The 24,527-nt window shown below is 44.6% G+C and overlaps 1 protein-coding gene across 1 annotated transcript in view; it reads right to left on the bottom strand.

Annotated features, from left to right (window-relative positions):
• Positions 1 to 21,771, bottom strand: part of ULK2 (unc-51 like autophagy activating kinase 2) — a 126,995-nt gene extending 105,224 nt beyond the window's left edge. The window contains exons 1-3 of the mRNA XM_056556720.1: positions 21,355 to 21,771; positions 15,627 to 15,719; positions 2,002 to 2,043 (exon numbers count right to left, since the gene is read on the bottom strand). Of these exons, the coding sequence (XP_056412695.1) occupies positions 2,002 to 2,043; positions 15,627 to 15,719; positions 21,355 to 21,444 (225 nt within the window). The 5' untranslated portion in view covers positions 21,445 to 21,771. The remainder of the gene's footprint in view (positions 1 to 2,001; positions 2,044 to 15,626; positions 15,720 to 21,354) is intronic.
• Between the last annotated feature and the right edge of the window lie 2,756 nt (positions 21,772 to 24,527).

Below are 24,527 nucleotides of genomic sequence, written 5' to 3'. Positions count from 1 at the left end.
TGAGGCTTAATTCATAGATTCGCTCACCTGGTGGGGTTGTGCAGAATCCAGGCACAACACTTACAATGGCGTGGATGTAGTTAGCTGCTGCGGCTTCCCAAAGCCGAGGAACTCAGCGTAGTGGATCAATGTAGCAAGGGTGGAAGGAAAACGGGAAACTAGAATCGCGCTGCTAGAAGGTCACATGGCAATAAGACGTGGTCGAAATATAAGTATGTTTTTGTTTATCTCATGCGACGCGTTTCTGGGAAGAACCCTTTCATCAGGCTTGATGAAAGGGTTCTTCTCAGAAACGCATTGCATGAAATAAACAAATAAATACCAATATTTCGACCACGTCTTATTGCCATGTGCACTCTGACCTAGCAGCGCGATTCCAGCTTCCCGTTTCCTTCCACAATTGTTCCATTGGGGTCACTTTTGACCTCTTAAAATTGGTCCGACAAAGCCAAATGTTTGGGTCACATTATGTAATTAAGAATCTTTTTCATTAGTGTGTATAGGTATACAGACTAAATGTTACAGAATAATCATTTACTTCCTGCAGAAAATTCAGTGTGTACACAAGCATTATGATAAATGTGTATCATGTAATGCTCCTCCTATGCATACAGTTACTTAAGTCTACCTTGCTGAACCAGATACCAGATGTTCTTATTTAGGTCCAATTGTGTGTTCAGCGATTATCAGGGTTTATATATGCTCAGCCCAAAAGTTATGTAACTTAGAAGATTTATATACACCGCTCACACAACATGACAGCTAATGCAACTAATGGCCTTGCATTGTCTGAATCTGACATTCTCTTTCCCTGAAAACAGATCACCATGTAAAAGTGATGCATCTGCGGAGGGCTCCAGGGAATTTTACAGAACAATCCATCCTTGAAGGAACAAGACTTATTTACTAAAAAAAAAAAATGCTAGTATTGTAAATAGCAAAAGTCTCAAGGGCAAAATGTATCCCACAGGGAAAATTCCATTTGCTAAAAAATCATTAGTGTTGACCATTGTATAGTAAAACAGTGCAAAAAAAAATAAGCATCTTCTTTACTTAAAGTCATTTCACCATTATGTTACCAATTCATGTACAAATCATGAAGATTATAATCACAGCCGCCTTAGAATAAGGCCATTTACTATTACATACAACTTCAACCAGTGTAAGAGGGCGTATTAAAACTTGACTTTTATTATAAATATAAAAAATAGAAAGTGCAACCCGAAAAAGGGGAAGCTAAATGTCCGGATTGGTTACTGTAGTTGGTCATGACACCATTAGTGTAAAAAATGGTTTATTACGGGTTTTTCTCCCTATTTCGCACTTCATCGCTCTAAATGGGGCAGACCCACACAAGAACTTGTCCCAATGTGTTTCTCCCACCTGTAATAACAGAGTCCTATGGGGACACTAGTTTAAGAAATAAGATAAATATAGAGAATATTATAACAACTATAAGTAAACATTGTTAGGATGGCCACTAACATATTTTGATAAATCGATTAGTTGGGCGATGACTTTTAAAAATTTTTTTTTATCAACAATGGTAGATTAAAAAAATTCCTGCAAATGATCACAAGCAATTCTGCTACGTGTGAACTGCCTTAAAGGGGTACTCCACCCCTAGACATCTTATCTCCTATCCAAAGGATAGGAGATAAGATATCTGATTGCCGAAGTCCTGCAACTGGGACCCCTACGATCTTTGTGCAGCACCCGGCACTCATTTAGAAGGCTGGATGCCGGCGGCGAGTGTCGTGACGTCACTGGCACGCCCCCTCGTGATATCATGCCACGCCCTCTCCCATAGACTTGCATTGAGGGGGTGTGGCATGACGTCCCGAGGGGGCGTGCCAGTGACGTCACGACCCCCCCACCCTGCTGCCTGCTCCAAGCGTTCGGAACAAAATGTTCCGAACGCTGGGGCAACGGAGTACCTCTTTAATGTAATGCTTGGTTATTTATTACAAACATTAGCCTCAATTCAAACATAAAGCTTACCTGGACATCATAAAGAGCGACAATGTTTTCATGCTGCAGCTCCTAGAGAGAAAAAAAGAGGAGACCGGTTATTATAGATAACACAGACTCACTACATTTTGCTGGATTCATTAAACAAACAAAGGACACTAATGGGGTTTGATGGACCATACCATTCTAAAATGGGATCTGTTGGGGTTCCTTTAAAAAGCAGTGTGTACACAGCCTTAAAACACAATCACACAGAATAAAGTCAGCCAAGAACAACTATTTTCGCTAGATTCGTCAACTATATTATGTGTATGTGAGGTCTCCCTGGCAAATGACATTAGGGGGAAAATATGGATCAGCCATGGTGAATTTCATGTTGATCCTTTTGTTCTACACGGAGAAAGCACCACCAGAGGTGTCTGGCTCAGCTTACTTTCCTCATTGTGAAGGAGGATCAGGCACAGTAAATGTATAGGCATCTTTCCAGAGGCATAGTTTAGAGAAAGGCAGATTGGACCAGTGCGCTGGGTGGTTGGTATGTGTGTGGGAGGGGAAAAGGGGTGACCCGCAACAACAAAAATAAGTGGATTGTTCCAAATTAACCTCTGCCATAGAACGCTGCTTTCACTTTACCAGAGCTTGTTAATATATAAAAGCTGAGCTGTGATTGGTTGTTATGGGCAAACCAGATAGTTTTGGGTTCAGGCTGACTGAAATCTGGGCCATGGTGTCATGAAGAGTTTCCTGTTCTATCAAAGCTGTTGGCTCAGTCTCCAGCCCTTATCTCTTATCCTGAATTTTCTTCTAAGCTTTAAGTGGTAATCCAGTTTACTGTGCTCTCCCAAATGGAGCTCTCTCTCTCACCTCTGGGACACTGCTTCTCCCTATTGAGCGCTCCACAACACTGTCCTCCGTCTCCGGTGATTGGCTGAGCAGGTAAATCACTGTTCAGCATGAAGAAACTGCCTCAGAAAGGGAGGGCCTGTGTCGTGGAGAATTTAGCGGGAAAAAGTGTCCAGAGGTGAAAAACAGGGCTCTGTTAGGGAAATAGCGGGGAATCACAGAGGTCGGACCCACCCCAAAGCCCCCCAGCAATGAGATATTTATTTCCTATCCTGTGGAACTAAAGTGGAGTTCCCCCTTAATTTATGACCAGAGAAAAGTAAAACTTACAAACCTATGGAGTTTAATACAAATTTATGAAACCTCTAAAGTGACTGGTTAAAGGAGACTTTAGTATGTTACAGGTACAATTGTTATTTAAGGGCAGGTCTGCATTGCCCAGGACACCCCTATATACAAATCCCAAATCTTCCTGGTACAAAAATGTATTTTAGTATAGTGACATGGTGGGACAATGATCGGACAAGTCACTCAAGGGTAATGGTGCAATAAGCGGAAAAAGTCCTTTGAAGGGCGCTGCTGGTTCCAATTATTTTGATGTAACAAACCAAAGCCAGAGATGAAGGAGTACAAAACACTAGAAGGTTTATTGGAGTAATAGCAAATAAAATGGAGATTACTCGTTTCGGGGGAGCCACCCCCTTCTTCAGATCTGGGTAATGAGCATTTTTTTGGAGGAATGATCTGAAATCTAAAAGGATACAAAATGTGTCTAAAGGCCAAGCAGCATTTACACTCATTCACACTTCCCTCACCTTCCCCAGAGAATAAATAAAAAATGTAGTTTAGACAGATACAGACACTTCATTGCTCCCTTCAGCTTGAATGGCTGTTAAATTATAGATCATTGATCTCTATGGTAACTAGGAATGTCAGGAGATGCTGACAATATCCTTCATGAATCACAAACAGCTTTACTCAATTGTGGTGAGCTATGGGTATATAGGTTGTCAGAGTGTACAAACAATCATACTGTAACAAAATTAGCTGTTTAAAAGTTAATAAGTGTCTGAAAACGGTGAGTCCGACGGCTTAAGACCAGCAAAATCTCCTATACAGAGCCTCATCTACTAACTCGTCCTGTCTTTTTGTTCATAGTTCCTGTTATATAACATCTCTCTAAATGCTATTAAAACAGCTAATGCAAGATGGCAGCCCCATAATACTACACACAAAAATACAACTCAGAAAATAAAACCATATTAGAACAAAATATTTCAGTATTCAGGATTATGCTCTGCTTCAGTATGTCACAGTACATGTTGGCAATTATCCCCAGTGCCAGCACCACTCATGCAGGCCAAAACCATGACACTTTAGGGCAAGAAACAATTGTCTCACCTGGCTGCCGTCACACACGCTTAACAACATCTGAACCAAATAAGTTCATCTTGGTCTCATTGGACCATAGAAAATGTTTCCAGTAATCGATGTCCTTAGTCTGTTTTCCTTCACCAAACTGTTTGCAGGCTTTTTTGTGCTTCATCTTTGGAAGAGGCTCTCTTTTGGGACAAGAGCCATGCAGACCAATTTGATGAAATGTGCAGGGTATGGTCTAAGCACTGATCGGCTGACCCCTACCCACCCCTTCAACTTCTGCAAGGATCACATCTATTTCCCAAGGTCAAACTCTGGATATGACGCTGAGCATGTGCATTCACCAATCTTTGGTCGACCATGGCGAGGCCTGTTCTGTGTAAAACCTATATATTATATGAGATACTGTAGGTGTAGTATGAAGCTGTAATAAGGCATGCAAATGGTTACAAACAGGTTCTGCTCAGTATGGCACAGCAAAAGAAAATGAAATCAGCCGGGGGTCGCATAGTATGGAGCGGGCACGAGTCGGAGCCCGCTCCATACACCCAGAGCGCCACCGTGTCAGATCCGGCCTGCCCGGCTCCACAAATGTGGAACTTTTATCTCCTGATGCCCAGGACATGCTGTTCCGGGCGTCAGGAGATAAAAATTCCACATCCCTAAAAGAATCGATTCAAAAATATTTTGAATCGATTCAGTATCGGCAAATGAAAAAATCGCGATTATTGCGAGAATCGATTTTTTCTTACATCCCTAGTCCTTACTGTCCCAAAATAGACACTTTGGTACGTGTCCTCCGAGTTGGTGTATATTTGCGCAAGAAAAGTGCTTTTGCAAATTTTTTTTGCGTAAAAAACAAAAAACGTTAATAAATCTGATTCTACAGTAGAAAGTGCTCTATGGTAAACTTAATCATAGACATGGCATCAGATTTTGTACAAAAAAAAATGTGCAAAAAACCTCTTGCGCAAATTTTTGCATTAAAAAATACACCAAAAAAAGCTCTATATACAATGATAAATTCCCCTCATGGTACCTACTGACTGTACAACCTCTGTTTGCATGTGACCTAATGCATTTTGAAGGCTTTCTGCCCTTTGCTCTACCATTTACTGTCAAACTTTGTGTAACCATGGAAATCTATTGTACGGTGTTTTACGATGTTCATTGTTTTGGTGTACTGTGTAGAAGAAAAAATCCCCTTTGGAAGACAATTTTAATAAGCCAAGTCAGGTATACTGAGACAGTAGGATAAAATACATTTATTTACCAAGCAGAAATGGTTTCTAGCATTTAATTTTGTAATCCAAAGATTATTATGGAGGGATTTCAGGTGTCAGATATGCAGTACATAGGTGGAGCCCACTAGCTCTTTATTGCCCTGATTTCCGTAGCTCAATATAACAGTACAATGGCTGAACATGCACTTTGTTCAAATCAATGGGCATTACAGACCTACAAATACAGTCACAGCCAAATTAGTGCCAACCCCTTCATTCAGGTCACAGCTATCAGACATTCACGAATATAATCTTCTGACATGACAGAAAAGATAACAGAAATGGAAGACCCCCTTGATGGGCGACAAGGCAATTCTATATCCCTCTCTTCACTGCTGACGCATGATACTTAACGTGCTATGTTCAGCTATACATTTTGATGCAGTGATTACAGATGACCACACATTCTAGCTTATGATCCATTGTACGACTGTTTATATTCTCTGAACAATCGGCTGGCCGCGGGCCAAGATTCCTCATATTCCACAGACGTAGAAGGAGGCTGCTGAAGACTGGAAATACATTATGAGTTGTAACCACAGAGAGGGGAGGAGAGACACTTGTTTTGGAAGACATGAAGAATGACTCCCACATTGTCAGCTCAAACAGATTAAAATAGTAAGGCACTCGATGGCAAGAATTATAGATCATACGGTGGGTGACAAATAATTCTCTGGGTGGATAATAATTCCTGTATAAACAGTGCATCAGGAAAGTTTTCAGATCCTTTCATATTTTATTATGTTGTGCCCTGTAAGTAGTCCCCTGGGCGGGGAGCTTTACTTACCTAGTCCTGTCTTCTCCCGCTGTAATCACCACCCCTCAGCATGATTAACAACCCGGCCACAGCCAGTGTCATCGATTGGCTCTGTCTGCTTAGGAATGAATGCTGTCAATCATGCTGAGGGGCGTGATTAGAGTGGAAGAAGACATGACAGCTCCCTGCCAAGGGGAGTACTAACTTCATATCCTCACCATCCCTGCGGGCAGAAATGTCTTTCTGGGATGGTGAGGAAGAAGGATTATGGAGGTCACTGAGCTTTTGTCTCTGAGCTATACTGTCTCTATAGATAGTTATTTCCTCCTCATGGTTTTTGCTTTGCTATGCATTGTCAGCTGTAAGACCATAAATAGACAGGGCTGTGTCTTTCCAAATCTTATCCACTGAATTTACCACAAGTGACTACAATCAATGTGTAGAAACATCTCTGTGTCTATGTCCCAGCAGCAGCCCTGTGTGCAGTGAGGTTTAGAGGTGGGCCCATGTGTCACAGTCATGAAGGGCGCACTGGCCCTGTCTCCAAACCTTACTGTGCACACAGGACTGCTGCCAGGTAGCGCTATGGATCTGCTCATAGGAGATTATGCAGAGTATAAGCTATGTGTTACCCTACCCTTATAGTGTTCTAAATGATATATGTTTTATGGTTTATCATAACTCACACTAATAAAATGGCTTTTCATACACTGCTCAAAAAAATAAAAAGGAAACATTAAGACAACACATCCTAGATCTGAATTAACTAACTAATCGTATAAAATACTTTTGTCTTTACATAGTTGAATGTACTGACAACAAAATCACACAAAAATTATCAATGGAAACCAAAATGTATCAACCCATGGAGGTCTGAATATGGAGTCACTCAAAATCAAGGTGGAAAACCACACTACAGGCTGATCCAACTTTATGTAATGTCCTTAAAACAAGTCAAAATTAAAGGGTACCTCTCATCAAAAAAACTTTTGATATATTATAGATTAATGTATGCAGAATAACTTTACAATTGCACGTTATTAAAAAATATGCTTCTTTCTATTTAATTTTCCACTTTAAAGAAATGACCACTAGGGGTCTCCCTACCAGTCCTGGTAGCAAGCATTTCAGACTCATGCTGGAGTCCTAAACACTACGAGCTGCCAGTCTGCTTTGTTCACAAAGGAGAACACTCAGAGCTGCCAGCCTGCTTTGTTCACAGCCTGTTTGGCTGTGAACAAAGCAGGCTGGCAGCTCTGAGTGTTTAGGACTCCAGCATGAGTCAGAAATGCTTGCTGACAGGACTGATCGGGAAAAATACAATAGAAAGAAGCATATTTTTCATTAACATGCTATTGGAAAGTTATTAAACATTCATTAATCTAAAACATATCAAAAGTTTATTTGATGAGAGGTACCCTTTAAGCTCAGTAGTGTGTGTGGCCTCCACGTGCCCGTATGACCTCCCTACAATGCCTGGGCATGCTCCTGATGAGATGGTGGATGGTCTCCTGAGGGATGTCCTCCCAGACCTGGACTAAAGCATCCGCCAACTACTGGACAGTCTGTGGTGCAACGTGACGTTGGTGGATGGAGCGAGACATGATGTCCCAGATGTGCTCAATCGGATTCAGGTCTGGGGAACGGGCAGGCTAGTCCATAGCATCAATGCCTTCCTCTTGCAGGAACTGCTGACACACTAGCCACATGAGATCTAGCATTGTCTTGCATTAGGAGGAAGCCAGGGCCAACCGCACCAGCAAATGGTCTCACAAGGGGTCTGAGGATCTCATCTCGGTACCTAATGGCAGTCAGGCTACCTCTGGCAAGCACATGGAGGGTTGTGCAGCCCCCCAAATAAATGCCACACCATTACTGACCCAAGGCCAAACCAGTCATGCTGGAGGATGTTGCAGGCAGCAGAACATTCTCCACGGCGTCTCCAGACTCACGTCTGTCACATGTGCTCAGTGTGAACCTGCTTTCATCTGTGAAGAGCACAGGGTGCCAGTGGCGAATTTGCCAATCTTGGTGGTCTCTGGCAAATGCCAAATGTCCTGCACGGTGTTGGGCTGTAAGCACAACCTCCACCTGTGGACGTCAAGCCCTCATACCACCCTCATGGAGTCTGTTTCTGACCAACTGAGTTGACACATGCACATTTGTGGCCTGCTGGAGGTCATTTTGCAGGACTCTGGCAGTGCTCCTCCTGCTCCTCCTTGCACAAATGCGGAGGTAGCGGCTGCTGGGTTGTTGCCCTCCTACGGCCTCTTCCATGTCTCCTGATGTACTGTCCTGTCTCCTGGTAGCGCCTCCATGCTCCGGACACTACGCTGACAGACACAGCAAACCTTCTTGCCACAGCTGGCATTGATATGCCATCCTGGAGGAGCTGCACTACCTGAGCCACTTGTGTGGGTTGTAGACTCAGTCTCATGCTACCACTAGAGTGAAAGCACCACCAGCCTTCAAAAGTGACCAAAAAAATCAGTCAGTAAGCATAGGAAGTAAGAAGTGGTCTGTGGTCACCATCTGCAGAACCACTCCTTTATTGGGGGTGTCTTGCTAATTGCCTATAATTTCCCCCTGTTGTCTGTTCCATTTGCACAACAGCATGTGAAATTGATTGTCAATCAGTGTTGCTTCCTGAGTGGACAGTGTGATTTCACAGAAGTGTGATTGACTTGGAGTTACATTGTGTTGTTTAAGTGTTCCCTTAATTTTTTTTTGAGCAGTGTATTTCTAGGCCAGAAATGGTTTCTTGAATGAGGTTTGCAAGCTGAAGCAGAAAGGGTGATAAACAGCTGAGTAAAGAAATCTGTACCCATTGGGATCCTTAAAGGTCAAGAGACATTAAAAAAATCTGTGTCAGTTATTGTGGTGTCAACCAATTATTAAAGGGATTACCTTCACAGCCCCACATGGCATCTGTTTTATCAAAGGCAGAATAATCCTCTCTGTTGCATTCATTTGCATTTTAAGCACCCAGAGGTTTATAATTGCAATTTGGCTACACTGGGAAGAACACAGGATCAAGGAGCTAGTAGAATATTAAAATAATTACTTCTCGGGGATGATACAGAGTAATAATAGGAATGGACACCATTCGCTATGGCATTATATACAGTCACGCTAAAGCAGAACATTTACTGCAGGTTTGTACACATACAGTAACATGCTAAAATTCTAAAACACTTGCCCTCAATTCAAGTAAGGCTGGGTTCACACTACGTTTTCTCCCATACGGGAGCGCATACGGCAGGGGGGAGCTAAAAGCTCGCGCTCCCGTATGCCTTCGTATGCGCTCCCGTATGTCATTCATTTCAATGAGCCGGCCGAAGTGAAACGTTCGGTCCGGTCGGCTCATTTTTGCGCCATATGCACTTTTACGACCGGACCTCAAACCGTGGTTGACCACAGTTTGAGGTCCGGGGGAAAAGCGCATACGGCGCAAAAAGGAGCCGACCGGACCGAACGTTTCACTCCGGCCGGCTCATTGAAATGAATGACATACGGGAGCGCATACGAAGGCATACGGGAGCGCGAGGTTTTAGCTCCCCCCTGCCGTATGCGCTTCCGTATGGGAGAAAACGTAGTGTGAACCCAGCCTTATATGGGTGAAAAAAAGTGTTTCGGGTTATTCTCAGATACACACAGCTGCTTTCAACTCACAATTGTCTTCAGATCAAAAATTCCTTTGTATGACCTCAAGGAATATTTACAGTACAGTAGCCAAAAAGTGTTATTTAAAGCAAAACTTCCATTTACATAAAGCCTATTAATGAACAGACCCTTAATGATTTTTGCAGGTAGGAAGTAGTTCTACACTTCCATTAACAATCAATTGCGCGGACATGCTGTCTCAGCCCATGCACCACAGCAACAGGAACAGTGTTATTTGGATGTCCTTAAGTGTACACTGGCGTAATACTGCCATCTTTTATAAAACCTAGACATTTTCCAAGGGTAGCCCTTGACATGGAAATGCATTATAAGATCTACCAATGTTTGTAAAGAAGAGGGGTAAATCGATAGATGTAGCTCAAAAAATGAAGGACTGTCAAATGTTCTTCATGCACAAAAAAGGGGAACGTTCCCATGCTTGACCTGTACACATTGTAACGGTACTATCAGATAATACTGAACACCCAAAGAAGGGTTATAAAATTACCATGAATGGTTTTTTCACCTACCTTACTAAAATGTAATTTCTATGCTTATATGCTCATGCAGGATCACATACTGTACATTGGGCAAACTACTGGACCTGTAAAAATTTGCCTTACTGAATAGAAGTCTCCAAAGATGATTTCTCCAAAGAAAAGCAACATGTGGATGAGGACGTTGACAGACCTAAAATGTTTGAGCCATAGTTCCTAGACTTTTAGTGATCACAGACAGAACGTTGATCCAGGGATTTATTCTGATGCCATATTGGAGTCGGGAGGGAATTTTTACCTCTAGTATGAGGGTTTTTTGCCTTCCTCTGGATCAACTCAGTAGGGACTCATTAGGGATATAGGTTGAACTTGATGGACTCTTTTTTTCAATCTTATGAACTATGTTACAAGTATCTGGCTTGCGGTGGCAGGTAATTGCAGAGTTAAAAGTCAATGTTAAAGGGTACCTCTCATCAAATAAACTTTTGATATATTTTAGATTAATGTATGCAGAATAACTTTCCAATAGCATGTTAATGAAAAATATGCTTCTTTCTATTGTATTTTTCCCGATCAGTCCTGTCAGCAAGCATTTCTGACTCCTGCTGGAGTCCTAAACACTCAGAGCTGCCAGCCTGCTTTGTTCACAGCCAAACAGGCTGTGAACAAAGCAGGCTGGCAGCTCTGAGTGTTCTCCTTTGTGAACAAAGCAGACTGGCAGCTCGTAGTGTTTAGGACTCCAGCATGAGTCTGAAATGCTTGCTGCCAGGACTGGTAGGGAGACCCCTAGTGGTCATTTCTTCAAAGTGGAAAATTAAATAGAAAGAAGCATATTTTTTAATAACATGAAATTGTTAAGTTATTCTGCATACATTAATCTATAATATATCAAAAGTTTTTTTGATGAGAGGTACCCTTTAATGATGACCTCAGCAAGAATAACCAGGTTAACCAAATAAGAAACAGAGCCCAACGGTATGAATGAAAATTGTTACTTTAAGGGTCTATTCACACGCACAGTATCCTGTGCATATATAATGCACATGATTTGAAGCTGTAGATTTTATGCTACAGAGTTCAATGTAAACTAAATGACTGAACACAGCTTCTTACCTGCAGCTTCAAATCTTGTGCATCAAGTATGGGCAGGATACTTGTACGTGTGAATACACCCTTAAAGTGTATAGGAGTATCTAGTTTTCTGCACTTTATTTGAATTTTACTACTCAGGCTTTAGAGTCTGACACAAGGATGTAAGGTGTTCTTATTTTACACAGTTGCAGGTGTTAATATAGCTATATGTGATCTCCACCCACACAGTCCAGTACACATATGTATCGAGGTAGACCTCCGAAATGTCACACCCAGACTGACCTGTGGCCAGATCTGAGCAAAACTACAGCAATAGCATATTTATGCCTGTAACTTGAAATTCTATGGGGAAAAAAATAAATAAAAAAATGAATACAACATCCTAAAGAGTTTAGGAGTAAATGGTTGTGTTTGTCTGAATATGAGCTGAAAGTTTGCTGAGATGTTTTTTCCGCCATGGCATGGATAAAACTAAAAGTCCTTGACATAGGATCTGCGAAGCACCACAGAAAGAAGATATTGTAGCTTTATGATTGTTACGGACAGTAAAGGGTCTCCTATACATGGACCAATCGCTTGTATACTGTGGCAAGCACCCATAAAAAAGGGAACTTGGCATAATTTCCTTGCTGTCTGAACAACAACATATCGCAGTGGTCCCCAGTGGCTTCTCCCCACGCCACCCTCCTTTGATGGATCCAAATAGTAAGATATCTATCAATCAAAGTTGGGGTGGTGGGGCCAACAGGGGCCGCTGCCCAATGGTTAAGGCAGCATGAAAATGACAAGTTACATACCGTATTTATCGGCGTATAACACGCACTTTTTAGGCTAAAATTTTTAGCCTAAAGTCTGTGTGCGTGTTATACGCCGATACACCCCCAGGAAAGGCAGGGGGAGAGAGTCCGTCGCTGCCCGCTTCTCTCCCCCTGCCTTTCCTGGGGTCTAGAGCGCTGCTGTCGGCCCTTTTCACCCCCTGGTTATCGGCGCCGCTGCCCGTTCTGTCCCCCTGACTATCGGTGCCGGCGCCGATAGCCAGGGAGAGAGAAGCGGCGCCGACAGCCAGGGGGAGAGAAGGGGCAGCGGCACCCATTGCCGGCGCCGCTGCCCCGTTGCCTCCCCCCATCCCCGGTGGCATAATTACCTGAGTCCGGTCCGCGCTGCTCCGCTGCTCCAGGCCTCCGTCGTGCGTCCCCGGCGTCATTGCTATGCGCTGAACGGCGCGGCGCACCGTGCATAGCAACGACGCTGGGGACGCACGACGGAGGCCTGGAGCAGCGCGGACCCGACTCAGGTAATTATGCCACCGGGGATGGGGGGAGGCAACGGGGCAGCGGCGCCGGCAATGGGTGCCGCTGCCCCTTCTCTCCCCCTGGCTGTCGGCGCCGCTTCTCTCCCCCTGGCTATCGGCGCTGGCACCGATAGTCAGGGGGACAGAACGGGCAGCGGCGTCGATAACCAGGGGGTGAGAAGGGCCGACAGCAGCGCTCTAGACCCCAGGAAAGGCAGGGGGAGAGAAGCGGGCAGCGACGGCCTCTCTCCCCCTGCCTTTCCTGGGGGTATATCGGGGTATACACGCGCACACACGCACCCTCATTTTTTCATGGATATTTGGGTAAAAAACTTTTTTTACCCAAATATCCGTGGTAAAATGAGGGTGCGTGTTATAGGCCGGTGCGTGGTATACCCCGATAAATACGGTAGTTAATATAATTGAAAAAAAAAGACAAGTTCAACAAGGAGGGGAGGAAAAGGATGAAGGGAAGGTGTATGGGTAGATGAAGAGGAGAGGATGTGAATTTAGTACTTCTAGATATGTACTAATGTCATTTTGTTCTAAGAATTTGTCTAAGCCTGTTTTGAAGCCCTCAACTGCTTTACTATGACCAGTTCCTGAGGTACATGAATCCCAAGAGAAATTAAAACATATACAGGACTACAAATACATATATTAATACACTTTATTTAAAAATTCAGACAAAAAAAAAAAAAAAAGGCAAACATAAAATCGGAGAAAATTGATCCAAGGGAACACCATTGACATAACAGAAGAAAGATAATGGAATCCCTGCAGGTAACATAAATAGGCGTAATCCATCTGGTCCTGGAGCTTTACTTACCGTACATTTACTTAAATTTAGACAGGTTACCTGTAATCAGAGGAGGTGAGGTAGGTCGTAAAATTGCATAATTTTTGGCAAAAATATGTTAGCCCAAATAAAAAACTGTATTCCTCTGTCAGCAAATGAAAGATATTCATTATAAAATGAAAAGTTGTTAAATTTAGTTTCTGTACCTAATTCCTCTTGGTTGTCACACATTAACACTATCCAACATGTGAGAGAATCTCATTGTTATTCCCCTTAGAGAGTATTCACTGAGCATGATCAATGAAATCTTGCTTGCGCTGCACAGGAGGACCCAAGGAACGCAGGTGTTTTACTGCCCATAGGCACTGACATCTGCAGTACATGGTCAGCAAAACCGATTAATGGTACATTCTACTTCCCCGATCCCTATTAACAATGTGAAAAGTAATAGGGATAGAAGACAATTTGCTCAAGAGTGCAAATAAGCTGCAGAATTAGAAAAGAAGAGAATGCCAGCAAAAGACACACAACACTAGAATATCTGGCCATTGGTAAGGACCGCTACCACAAAAGTACTGAAATGTCAAGTGTCACTGTACATCATTCATGGATCTTTAAAGGGAACCTGTCAGTATGTTTTACCCTATATACAAATGGCAACAGGTTATAGAGGTAAATATCATGTGTTCTACCATACAAGAATGTCTGCTGGATCATCTATAAATGTGAAGAAAAGAACTTTTATAAATGTCACAAGCAGTAAGTAAATGTGGCTTAAAGGAGTAGTGCAGTTTAGTCAAATTCATCCCCTGTCTCCTTCCCAGCTCTCTGGCTCTCCCCATGCAGAGAGCTGTGTCAACCACCGCACAAAGCGGAGGTCAACACGCGCCCTCCATCGCTATGGAAGAGCCGAAGATACACAAGGACAGTGCTTCAGCTCTACTATACAGGTGCATGAAGGGTACATGCCAACCACCACTCCGTGGACAAGGAGAGCGGAAGAGCTGTGCGGGAGCACTTTGGATAGGGGATACATTTTCCTAAACTGGAAAACCCCTCTAAGTAGTCACCAGGCATGCTGAAGTAGTCACCAGGCATGCTGAAGTAGTCACCAGGCATGCTGAAGTAGTCACCAGGCATCCGGGCTCCGGGCTATAAACATGCCTATTCAGGCTCTAATAACGCCTATCCTGACATGGGTGACAGTTTAGCTGTGAGCAATGACATCAGGCCCAGATTGAGCTGCTTAAAGGGGTTTTCATGTTTTAAGTAAAATTGTAAATGGCCACAAAACATAAAATCAACAAACTAGCTGATACTTCCCTCTGGGTCTTTCTTTAGGAGCAGAGGTCACGTGAACGCCACAGCCAACCAGTGGTCTCTTTGGTCACATTCTGTAGCTTTGGTGTCATGGCTCCCATCCCTAAGCGTTGAAGCCAGGAGTATGGAGCGTGACCGCAGAGGCCACTGATTGGCTGCAGCAGTCAGGTGACCTCCACTCCTAAAGCAAGAGCGGAGTGCTGACCAGAGGTTGAATAGGGGCTCAGTGCAAGACCCCAGAAGTAAGTATCAGCTATAGTTTGTAGATTTAATGGGGGAGATTTATCAAAACCTGTCCAGAGGAAAAATTGCCCAGTTGCCCATAAGAAACAAATCAGCTCACTTCTTTCATTTTTAACAAGGTCTCTGTAAAATGAAAGAAGTGATCTGATTGGTTGCTGCGGGCAACTTTCCCTCTGGACAGGTATTAATAAATCTCTCCCAATGTGTTTTGGGGCAATTAAAATTTTTACTTAAAACATGGATAACCCTTCAACCGTACCTATTTGAGCCTGTATAGGGGTGATTACAACCCGGGGGGGCATGACTACTTCAGGAGCCACATGCTCATCTGACTACTTGATCCTCATTTACATACTGCGTGTGACAATTATAAAAGTTGTTTTCTCCTCATTTATAGATGTGTCAGAGGCCATCGAGGCATAGTAGGACACATGATATTAACCTCTATGATCTGAGCATTAATTTCCACTGAGCCAAGTAATAAACTTACCTTTAAAATTTTGATTTCTTTGCCAAGCAGGATCTGCGACTTTGATAAATTCTTTTTATTGATGCTTTTAATGGCCACCTCCCAGTCTGTTTTCTGAACAAAAAAAACAAGGATTAAGACAATGTTTTCATTGAAACACAAGCAACGTAACCACCAACTGGTTTATAAGCTGTGCCCAGTCTTTGGAATGTATTATTACCACAATCAGGTTTAATACACGGAGATGACGTGACACAGTTACAAAAACATTACATACAATAAAGGAGGTTTTTTGAAAGGGAAACTGACAGCTAGTTTACCCACATTAATCTCAATATACTGGGTTATAGTGTGGGTGAATAGTTGCAAAAAGAGGGGTTATTTACTTATTTAGGTAAAGTATTTCCAGAGATATGCCGTTACTCAGGAGTAGTGAGGAACTTTAAGGGGTACTCAGCTGCTCAGCATTTGGAACAAACTGTTCCGAACGCTAGAGCCGGGAGCATGTAATGTCATAGCCCCGCCCCCTCAATGTACGTCTATGGGAGGGGGTGTGACGGCTGTCACGCCCCCTCCCATAGACGAGCATTGAGGGGGCGGGGCTATGATGTCACATGCTCCCGGCGCCAGCTCCAGCGTTCGGAACAGTTTGTGCCAAACGCTGAGCAGTGGAGTACCCCTTTAAGGTGCCCTGATCACACTTTTTTTTTTTTTTTTTTACAGTTTGGTGACACTCTCGCGTTCCCCTCATATGCAGATTTTCCTGAATAAAATTCACAAGTAAGGAACGGAGAACCGCAATGTCTGAATACACCGCGCATGCTCGCCCCTATGTGGCTGCTCATAGTGGCAGATTGCTACTGCGAGCAGGACACAGGTGGGGCAGACACTATAGGGTCACCAGCAGATCCGCTAAGTATAACCCTACCTTGTATCTTCCTGGTTAATTTCTTTCATGTACACAGGCTCCTACTAGAGCCAAAAACATAAGGCTAGGTTCACACTGCCACTGCCCTAGCTTATATGCCAGCATCCCGTCAATAGATGGGTGCGAACTTATACCATGTGTACTACAGTGGGCCCAAGTCACTTTAAGGGTCTATTCCCACGTACAGTATTCTGCGCAGATTTGATGCACAGGATTTCAAGCTGTGTTCAGTTTACATTGAAATCTGCAACAGGTCCTCTAAAACATCTAGTACACCTGGTCCAAACGGTTCTGGAGCCTTTTATTATAAAAAGTTTGCCCCGGTCCTCCTACCTCATCTTACCGATTTATTTAATGCTATACGGCAGGGGGCTCACTTGAGCCCGGAATATTCCATGCCTGTTATAAAAGCCATCCCGAAACCTAACAAAGACCACTCTGTATGTGACAATTACCGCCCGATTTCTTTGATTAATAATGACATGAAATTATTGACCAAAATTATGGCCTTGCGCTTGAATACTTTTATTGGGGCCTATGTCCATCCGGACCAGGTGGGCTTCATTCCACGTAGACAGGCCCCAGACAGGCATGCTGGGAGTTGTAGTTTTGCAACAGCTGGAGGTCCGCAGGTTTGAGACCACTGCTGTACGCTGTATCCCTATGCCCGGGCTGCAAAAGATAAAGAAAATAAACTTTAACTTACCTACGTCGGCCTTACGCTGGGGACTGGAACGTCGGACAGCCGTCAGTCTATCACCGGCCGCAGCGATGTCCCGCCCCGGCCAGTGACAGGCTGAGCCCACTGTCATGTACGAATCTCTGGCCGGCTTCTTACATGACAGTGCGTTTAACCTATCACTGGCCGGGGCGGGACATCGCTGCGGCCGGTGATAGACTGACGGCTGTCCGACGTTCCAGTCCCAACAGGAACAGCGTGATACCGACGTAGGTGAGTTGAAGTTTATTTTCTTTATCTTTTGCAGCCCGGGCATAGGGATACAGCATACAGCAGTGGTCTCAAACCTACGGACCTCCAGCTGTTGCAAAACTACAACTCCCCACTGGGCTGATAATTAATTGGGGGGGAGCAGAACAGCGCTGGCGCGTCACATGATTTGGGGGGGGGGTGAAAGAAATACCGTTATATACCGTGGAACAGCCATACGTTACAAAAATACCGTGATACACATATTTGGTCATACCGCCCAGCTCTACCATGCAGGCATCATATTTCATTTGTCCTTATTGACTCCCAGCTAACATCTGGCTACAATGTTTTTGGCCCAAAAATAACACCATGTGGCAAGTATGACTCATCTCAAATAGCTACAGCTAGAGCCCCCTATACCCCATACCCCTTATACGAGGGAGTAGAGGTCTGTGACTGCTTTAGTGCTTCCACTGAGAAGGTTGGGGCTGGGTGCTGGCAGCAAAGGAAATGGGGTTAACCAGGGGGTGCTTTAGAATAACTCTTTACCATACTAAAATATTCCTTAAATGAGCACTGCCAGATACAAAAACTTTTTATATGTTCTACATCTTGGCAAAAAATTAAAGGGGTACTCCGGTGGAAAACTTTTTTTTAAATCAACTGGTGCCAGAAAATTAAAGAGATTTGTAAATTACTTCTATTTAATCTTAATCCTTTCAGTACTTACTAGCTGCTGAATACTACAGAGGAAATTATTTTCTTTTTGGAACACAGAGCTCTCTGCTGACATCACGACCACAGTGCTCTCTGCTGACATCTCTGTCCATTTTAGGGACTGTTCAGAGCAGCAGGGGGATTTTCTCTTACTCTGGACAGTTCTTAAAATGGACAGTGATGTCAGGAGAGAGCACTGTGCTCGTGATGTCAGCAGAGAGCTCTGTGTTCCAGAATTTCCTCTGTAGTATTCAGCAGCTAATAAGTACTGGAAGGAGTAATTTTTTTTAACAAAAGTAATTTACAAATCTTTTTAAATTTCTGGCACCAGTTGATTTAAAAAAAAAAAAAATAATAAAATAAAATAAACAGTTTTCCACCAGAGTACCCCTTTAAGCTTTCTAATACACGGTACTTCATAAGAAAATTGTGTTTCCTTTTTATAGAAATCATGGCTTATAAAATCATGGCTTAGTCCAAGCTGAAGTGAGGGTGGGCTAATACTCCTCTGTCTGATAGGACAGGAGAGAGCACAGAGGAGTGCTATCAGACAGGAGAGGGCACAGAGGAGTGGTATCAGACAGGAGAGGGCACAGAGGAGTGCTATCAGACAGGAGAGGGCACAGAGGAGTGCTATCAGACAGGAGAGGGCACAGAGGAGTGCTATCAGACAGGAGAGGGCACAGAGGAGTGCTATCAGACAGGAGAGGGCACAGAGGAGTGCTATCAGACAGGAGAGGGCACAGAGGAGTGCTATCAGACAGGAGAGAGCACAGAGGAGTGCTATCAGACAGGAGAGAGCACAGAGGAGTGCTATCAGACAGGAGAGAGCACAGAGTAGTGCTATCAGACATGAGAGGGCACAGAGGAGTAATATCAGACAGGAGAGAGCACAGAGGAGTACTATCAGACAGGAGAGGGCACAGAGGAGTGCTATCAGACAGGAGAGGGCACAGAGGAGTCCTATCAGACAGGAGAGGGCACAGAGGAGTAATATCAAACAGGAGAGGGCACAGAGGAGTTCTATCAGACAGGAGAGGGCACAGAGGAGTTCTATCAGACAGGAGAGGGCACAGAGGAGTGATAGCCCACCCTCACTTACTGGACTTTGTCTATGTCTGTGCTTCAGCTTGGACAAAGCCATGATTTCTATAAAAGGAGATAACATTTCTTATGAAGTATATTAGAAAGGTTAATGTCTTGCCAAGATGTACAATATATACGTTTTTGAATCTGACAGTGCCCAGAGAAAATTCAAGTAAAAATAATTTATACTGATGCTTTACCCTCCCTCTTCTGCACGTGCAGGATCTTGGCATGTAACAGCATCATGTAGAAGAGGTTGAGTATATTCAGTAGGGTACGTGAATCAGGGACCGGCTGAGAAGAACCAGGGGCGTACAGAAAAATAAGGTAAACGCCATAGTGACCAGCGTCACCTGCAGGAGCAGACAGTACCAGTGCGGGTGAGGGTGCTGTCAGTTGCCCTTTAAAGACATGACAGGTTCCCCATAAAGAGGCCAAGCTTCCAATAGGAGGCACCAGAAAGGAAGCCTTCTTACTTTGCATAGCAGATCTTTAGGGGTTGAAGAACAGCCAGTGTGCAGGCAAAAACTTTTTTTGTTGTTGCCAAAAGAGCTAAATGAATGTTACACTATGAAGGACATGAGTAGCAATGTGACACATGCACCTGTTCTGATCCACAAGTAATGATGCCCAGGGGTCCATTCAGCTATAAATTATTATAAAATACATTATGGCGATGATATGTATCAGAGGCGCACAAGGACAACCAATAAGGCTGCTGCTTTTATTTCCTATATGATAGCTGGGATTTGCACTAGTTTTATAACTCTTTCTATAGGATGGTATTTAGACTGATGTGCAGGTCCCATAATGGGGAGGGCACCCAGTGACCCTATAGGCTGCAGGCAGGACTGACAGCAGTCACCCAGGCAGATCTCCTCAGTGCTGGCACCCAGTGACCCTATAGGCTGCAGGCAGGACTGACAGCAGTCACCCAGGCAGATCTCCTCAGTGCTGGCACCCAGTGACCCTATAGGCTGCAGGCAGGACTGACAGCTGTCACCCAGGCAGATCTCCTCAGTGCTGGCACCCAGTGACCCTATAGGCTGCAGGCAGATCTCAGTGCTGGCACCCAGTGACCCTATAGGCTGCAGGCAGGACTGACAGTTGTCACCCAGGCAGATCTCCTCAGTGCTGGCACCCAGTGACCCTATAGGCTGCAGGCAGGACTGACAGTTGTCACCCAGGCAGATCTCCTCAGTGCTGGCACCCAGTGACCCTATAGGCTGCAGGCAGGACTGACAGTTGTCACCCAGGCAGATCTCCTCAGTGCTGGCACCCAGTGACCCTATAGGCTGCAGGCAGGACTGACAGTTGTCACCCAGGCAGATCTCCTCAGTGCTGGCACCCAGTGACCCTATAGGCTGAAGGCAGGACTGACAGCTGTCACCCAGGCAGATCTCCTCAGTGCTGGCACCCAGTGACCCTATAGGCTGCAGGCAGATCTCAGTGCTGGCACCCAGTGACCCTATAGGCTGCAGGCAGATCTCAGTGCTGGCACCCAGTGACCCTATAGGCTGCAGGCAGGACTGACAGCTGTCACCCAGGCAGATCTCCTCAGTGCTGGTACCCAGTGGCCCTATAGGCTGCAGGCAGATCTCCTCAGTGCTGGCACCCAGTGACCCTATAGGCTGCAGGCAGATCTCCTCAGTGCTGGCACCCAGTGACCCTATAGGCTGCAGGCAGGACTGACAGCTGTCACCCAGGCAGATCTCCTCAGTGCTGGTACCCAGTGACCCTATAGGCTGCAGGCAGGACTGACAGCTGTCACCCAGGCAGATCTCCTCAGTGCTGGTACCCAGTGACCCTATAGGCTGCAGGCAGGACTGACAGCTGTCACCCAGGCAGATCTCCTCAGTGCTGGTACCCAGTGACCCTATAGGCTGCATGCAGGACTGACAGCTGTCACCCAGGCAGATCTCCTCAGTTCTGGCACCCAGTGACCCTATAGGCTGCATGCAGGACTGACAGCAGTCACCCAGGCAGATCTCCTCAGTGCTGGCACCCTGTAGCCCGCAGCCATGTCCTATAGAGACACAAAGGGAGGCATGGCAGAGGCTTGTCGTCCCCGGGAGGAGGCCGCTTACCTTCCTGTGCCGCCCTTTAAACACCACGGCGAAGGCTCCATGTCCGATTAGGTCCTTCCTGCTGTACTCGAAGTCTCCCACCACCTCCATATTGGGGCTGCGGGGCTGTCATTCAGTAGCCCCAGTCCAGCTTCTCGCCCCACGGGCGCCCCTCTCTCAACAGCAAGTCAACGTCAGCCGCCGTCCAGAGTGCGAGCATCCTGTGTATCCCCAGTGGCCCTTGACACATCCAGGGGCAGTTCACATGATGCGGTAATGATAGACAACACTGGTCGCGACACTACTGGGCATCTGAAGCCGCGTCCATCCCTCTCTGACGGTCACTACTAAGTCTTTGTGTCTCCACGTAACGGGAGAGACCAGAGCTAATGCCGGAAGCGGGGAGGTCTCACCCAGCCAAACACTGCTGCCTCCAGCCCCGCCCACTCTCCAGAGGTGCCCAATCGGAGCTCACCTCTAGAAGCGCAGTCTATGCTGATGCTGGGAGGAGAGCGCCCCCTGGGCGGAGTGAAGGGAATGGATGCACGCTTACCTCAGCATACTCAATGACAGAAAAATCATGAAAAAAAATACTAATAATAGTAAAACTCAAGTCACTATTTTATAGAGCTGGGTGGTAATACTGTGAATAGGAACACTGAGTAGGAGGCACACAGGAGGGTTCACATAGTCCATATAGGACCACCATAGGACACCATCCACAGCACTAGTTCCAAGTGTCCCTACTTTTGACCCAACTCCCTCTCTCCATCTTTACTCCTTAACAGTGTGTCTCCCAACTGTTGCAAAACTACAGCTCCCAGAATGCACAGACAGCCGTACCCACCTTGCTCCTGCTCTGGTCCTGGTCCTGTGTAGTCTGGCCTCTAGTGGTGATGTCACTAGAGACGGGACTACACTGCAACATAATAAACAGGAACGTAGTTGGTAAGTGAGGCTCTGTTTACTTTTATATCTTTTTTTTTAAGGCATAAAGGCAAATTAAAATGTGAACAGACCATTTCTGACGTTTTCCAAACAGGAAGCCTCCAACTCTTGTGGAACTACAACTCCCAGCATTCTCAGACAATGCACAGTAGAAAGCAGGTGAATGTGTGCATTTGTATGTTTACTCTATATCTTCACTGGAATTTAAATATTAAAGCTAATTTTATATGGGCTATTATGTTTTGTTCCCTAAAGTAAAAAAAAAAACAAAAAAAAAACAATGCAGTAAATATAATTAACTAGGACATTACTCATCTGTCCTGTAATTTACTAAACATCTATTAAATAATACTCTGATAACACTTACTTTAAAGGAGATGTCCGGTGCAGACTTTTTCTATTCCATCCTGCCCGGGCGGCAAAAAAAGAGAAAACAAACATTCACTTACCTTCCTACGTTCCCCCGGAGCTCCACAACAGCTGATCAGTCGGCCGGGCTGTTGACTTCCTACTTCCCTTAACCAGCTACGTCACACAGCGCTTCAGCCTATCACCGGCCACAGCGATGTCCTGCCTCAGACGGTGATAGGCTGAAGCGCCGTGTGACGTACCGGCCTAAGGGAAGTAGGAAGTAGACAGCGCGGCCGACTGATCAGCTGTTGCAGAGCTCTGAGGGAATGTAGGAAGGTAAGTGAAAGTTTGTTTGGTCTTTTTTTGCAGCCCGGGCAGGATGGAATAGAAAAAGTCCGCACCGGACATCTCCTTTAACAAAATTACTTAAAGGGGAATGTATCAGAAAATGTCCTATTGTTTAAATCAAGTTTTTATGTTTAAAGAGTACCTATCATCAACTAAACTTTCCCTATTCCCCCTCCCCATCTGTCCCTGACTCTAACTATCTCTATCCCTGTGATTATTTCTAGTTAAAACCCCATGTAGATACCTTTTTTCCCTCTATCTTCAGTAGCTCAGTTTGGAGCTGTGTATGAGGAGAGGAAGTGGGTGTGGCCTGGCAGACGCAACGTTATCTGATGCCTGCCTAGGCCGACTTCCGCCCTTCTTCCTGTATGCTGAGCACCCTCTCGGGAGCGCACATACAGGCTGAGTACAGGGCAGGGATGGCAGCCTCTGAGTCTCCTCCTCTCAGTTTGGCTATACACATGCCATACAGAGAGGAGGAGCGTCGTAGGACAGAGCTGCTGTGCCCTGCAGGGATATGCGCACAGCGCTTGCTCTTGCATGTCTAATTGACAGGCGGGGTGCTGTGCTGAGTATGCGATTTTGGACTCAACAGCCAGGCCGGCGTGAGTCCGAAATCACTTAAAAGGTGGAGGACAGGGGCTCCTAGGGAGACTCCTAGTGGCCAAACTTTCAAAACAAAAATACACATGAAAGGAAACATTTTTTTGAAATAGAATCCTATTACAACGTTTATCTATGTATATTAAACTATAAAATATAAAAGCTAATTTTGATCAGACGTACTCTAACATTTTTTAAGAAGTTTTTTTTCTATACATTTTTTTTTTTACCATGTTAAAAACAAGAATAGGCAACTGTCAGCACTGCAGATGTTTTAGACTACATCTCCCTTGATGTTTTGGCAGCATTTTGGCTGTAAGAGCATCATGGGAGATGTAGTCAAAGACATCTGCAGTGCTAAAGGTCGGCTTATTTAAGTCTGGCCACTGGTCTTATACCGCTAAGTCTCCACTTGGTTTTTTGCACTGCGTTTTTAGGGATTAAAAAAATGCCTGAAAAATCACCAGTGCAAGTGACGTCATCTTGCGTTTTTTCTGCCATTTTTTTCGGTGTTTTTTTCATTTGTGTGGAAATTGCACCTTGGCGTTTTTTTTGGTACTCAAAATTTCTTGGGTACCAAAAAAAAAAAAAGAAAAAAAAGAAGGATGCAGTGATGGCATTTTTTTTTTATTAAACGTAATGTATATATTTTTTAACCCAATTTTTATTATTTTTTTATAAAGTGTGTGTTTCACTTTTTTTTAAATACATTTTTAATTTTTTTTATGTAGTACTACTACTCCCAGCATGGAACAGACTGTTCCATGCTGTGAGTGATAGTACATGTACTATAGACATATATCGTCCATAATATAGCAGAGAAGCGAGCGGGTCTATACAGCGCTCGCCTCTCTGCACTATACTCCGGCCATTGATGTCAACAGAAATTCATATTTGCCACCCAGAGCTGTGATTGGCCGGATGGTTTCAGCAAATCACAGCTC

Source organism: Hyla sarda, chromosome 2 (genome assembly GCF_029499605.1).
Source record: "Hyla sarda isolate aHylSar1 chromosome 2, aHylSar1.hap1, whole genome shotgun sequence".
NCBI lineage: Eukaryota > Metazoa > Chordata > Amphibia > Anura > Hylidae > Hyla > Hyla sarda.
This window is presented reverse-complemented; position numbering and strand designations above follow the sequence as displayed.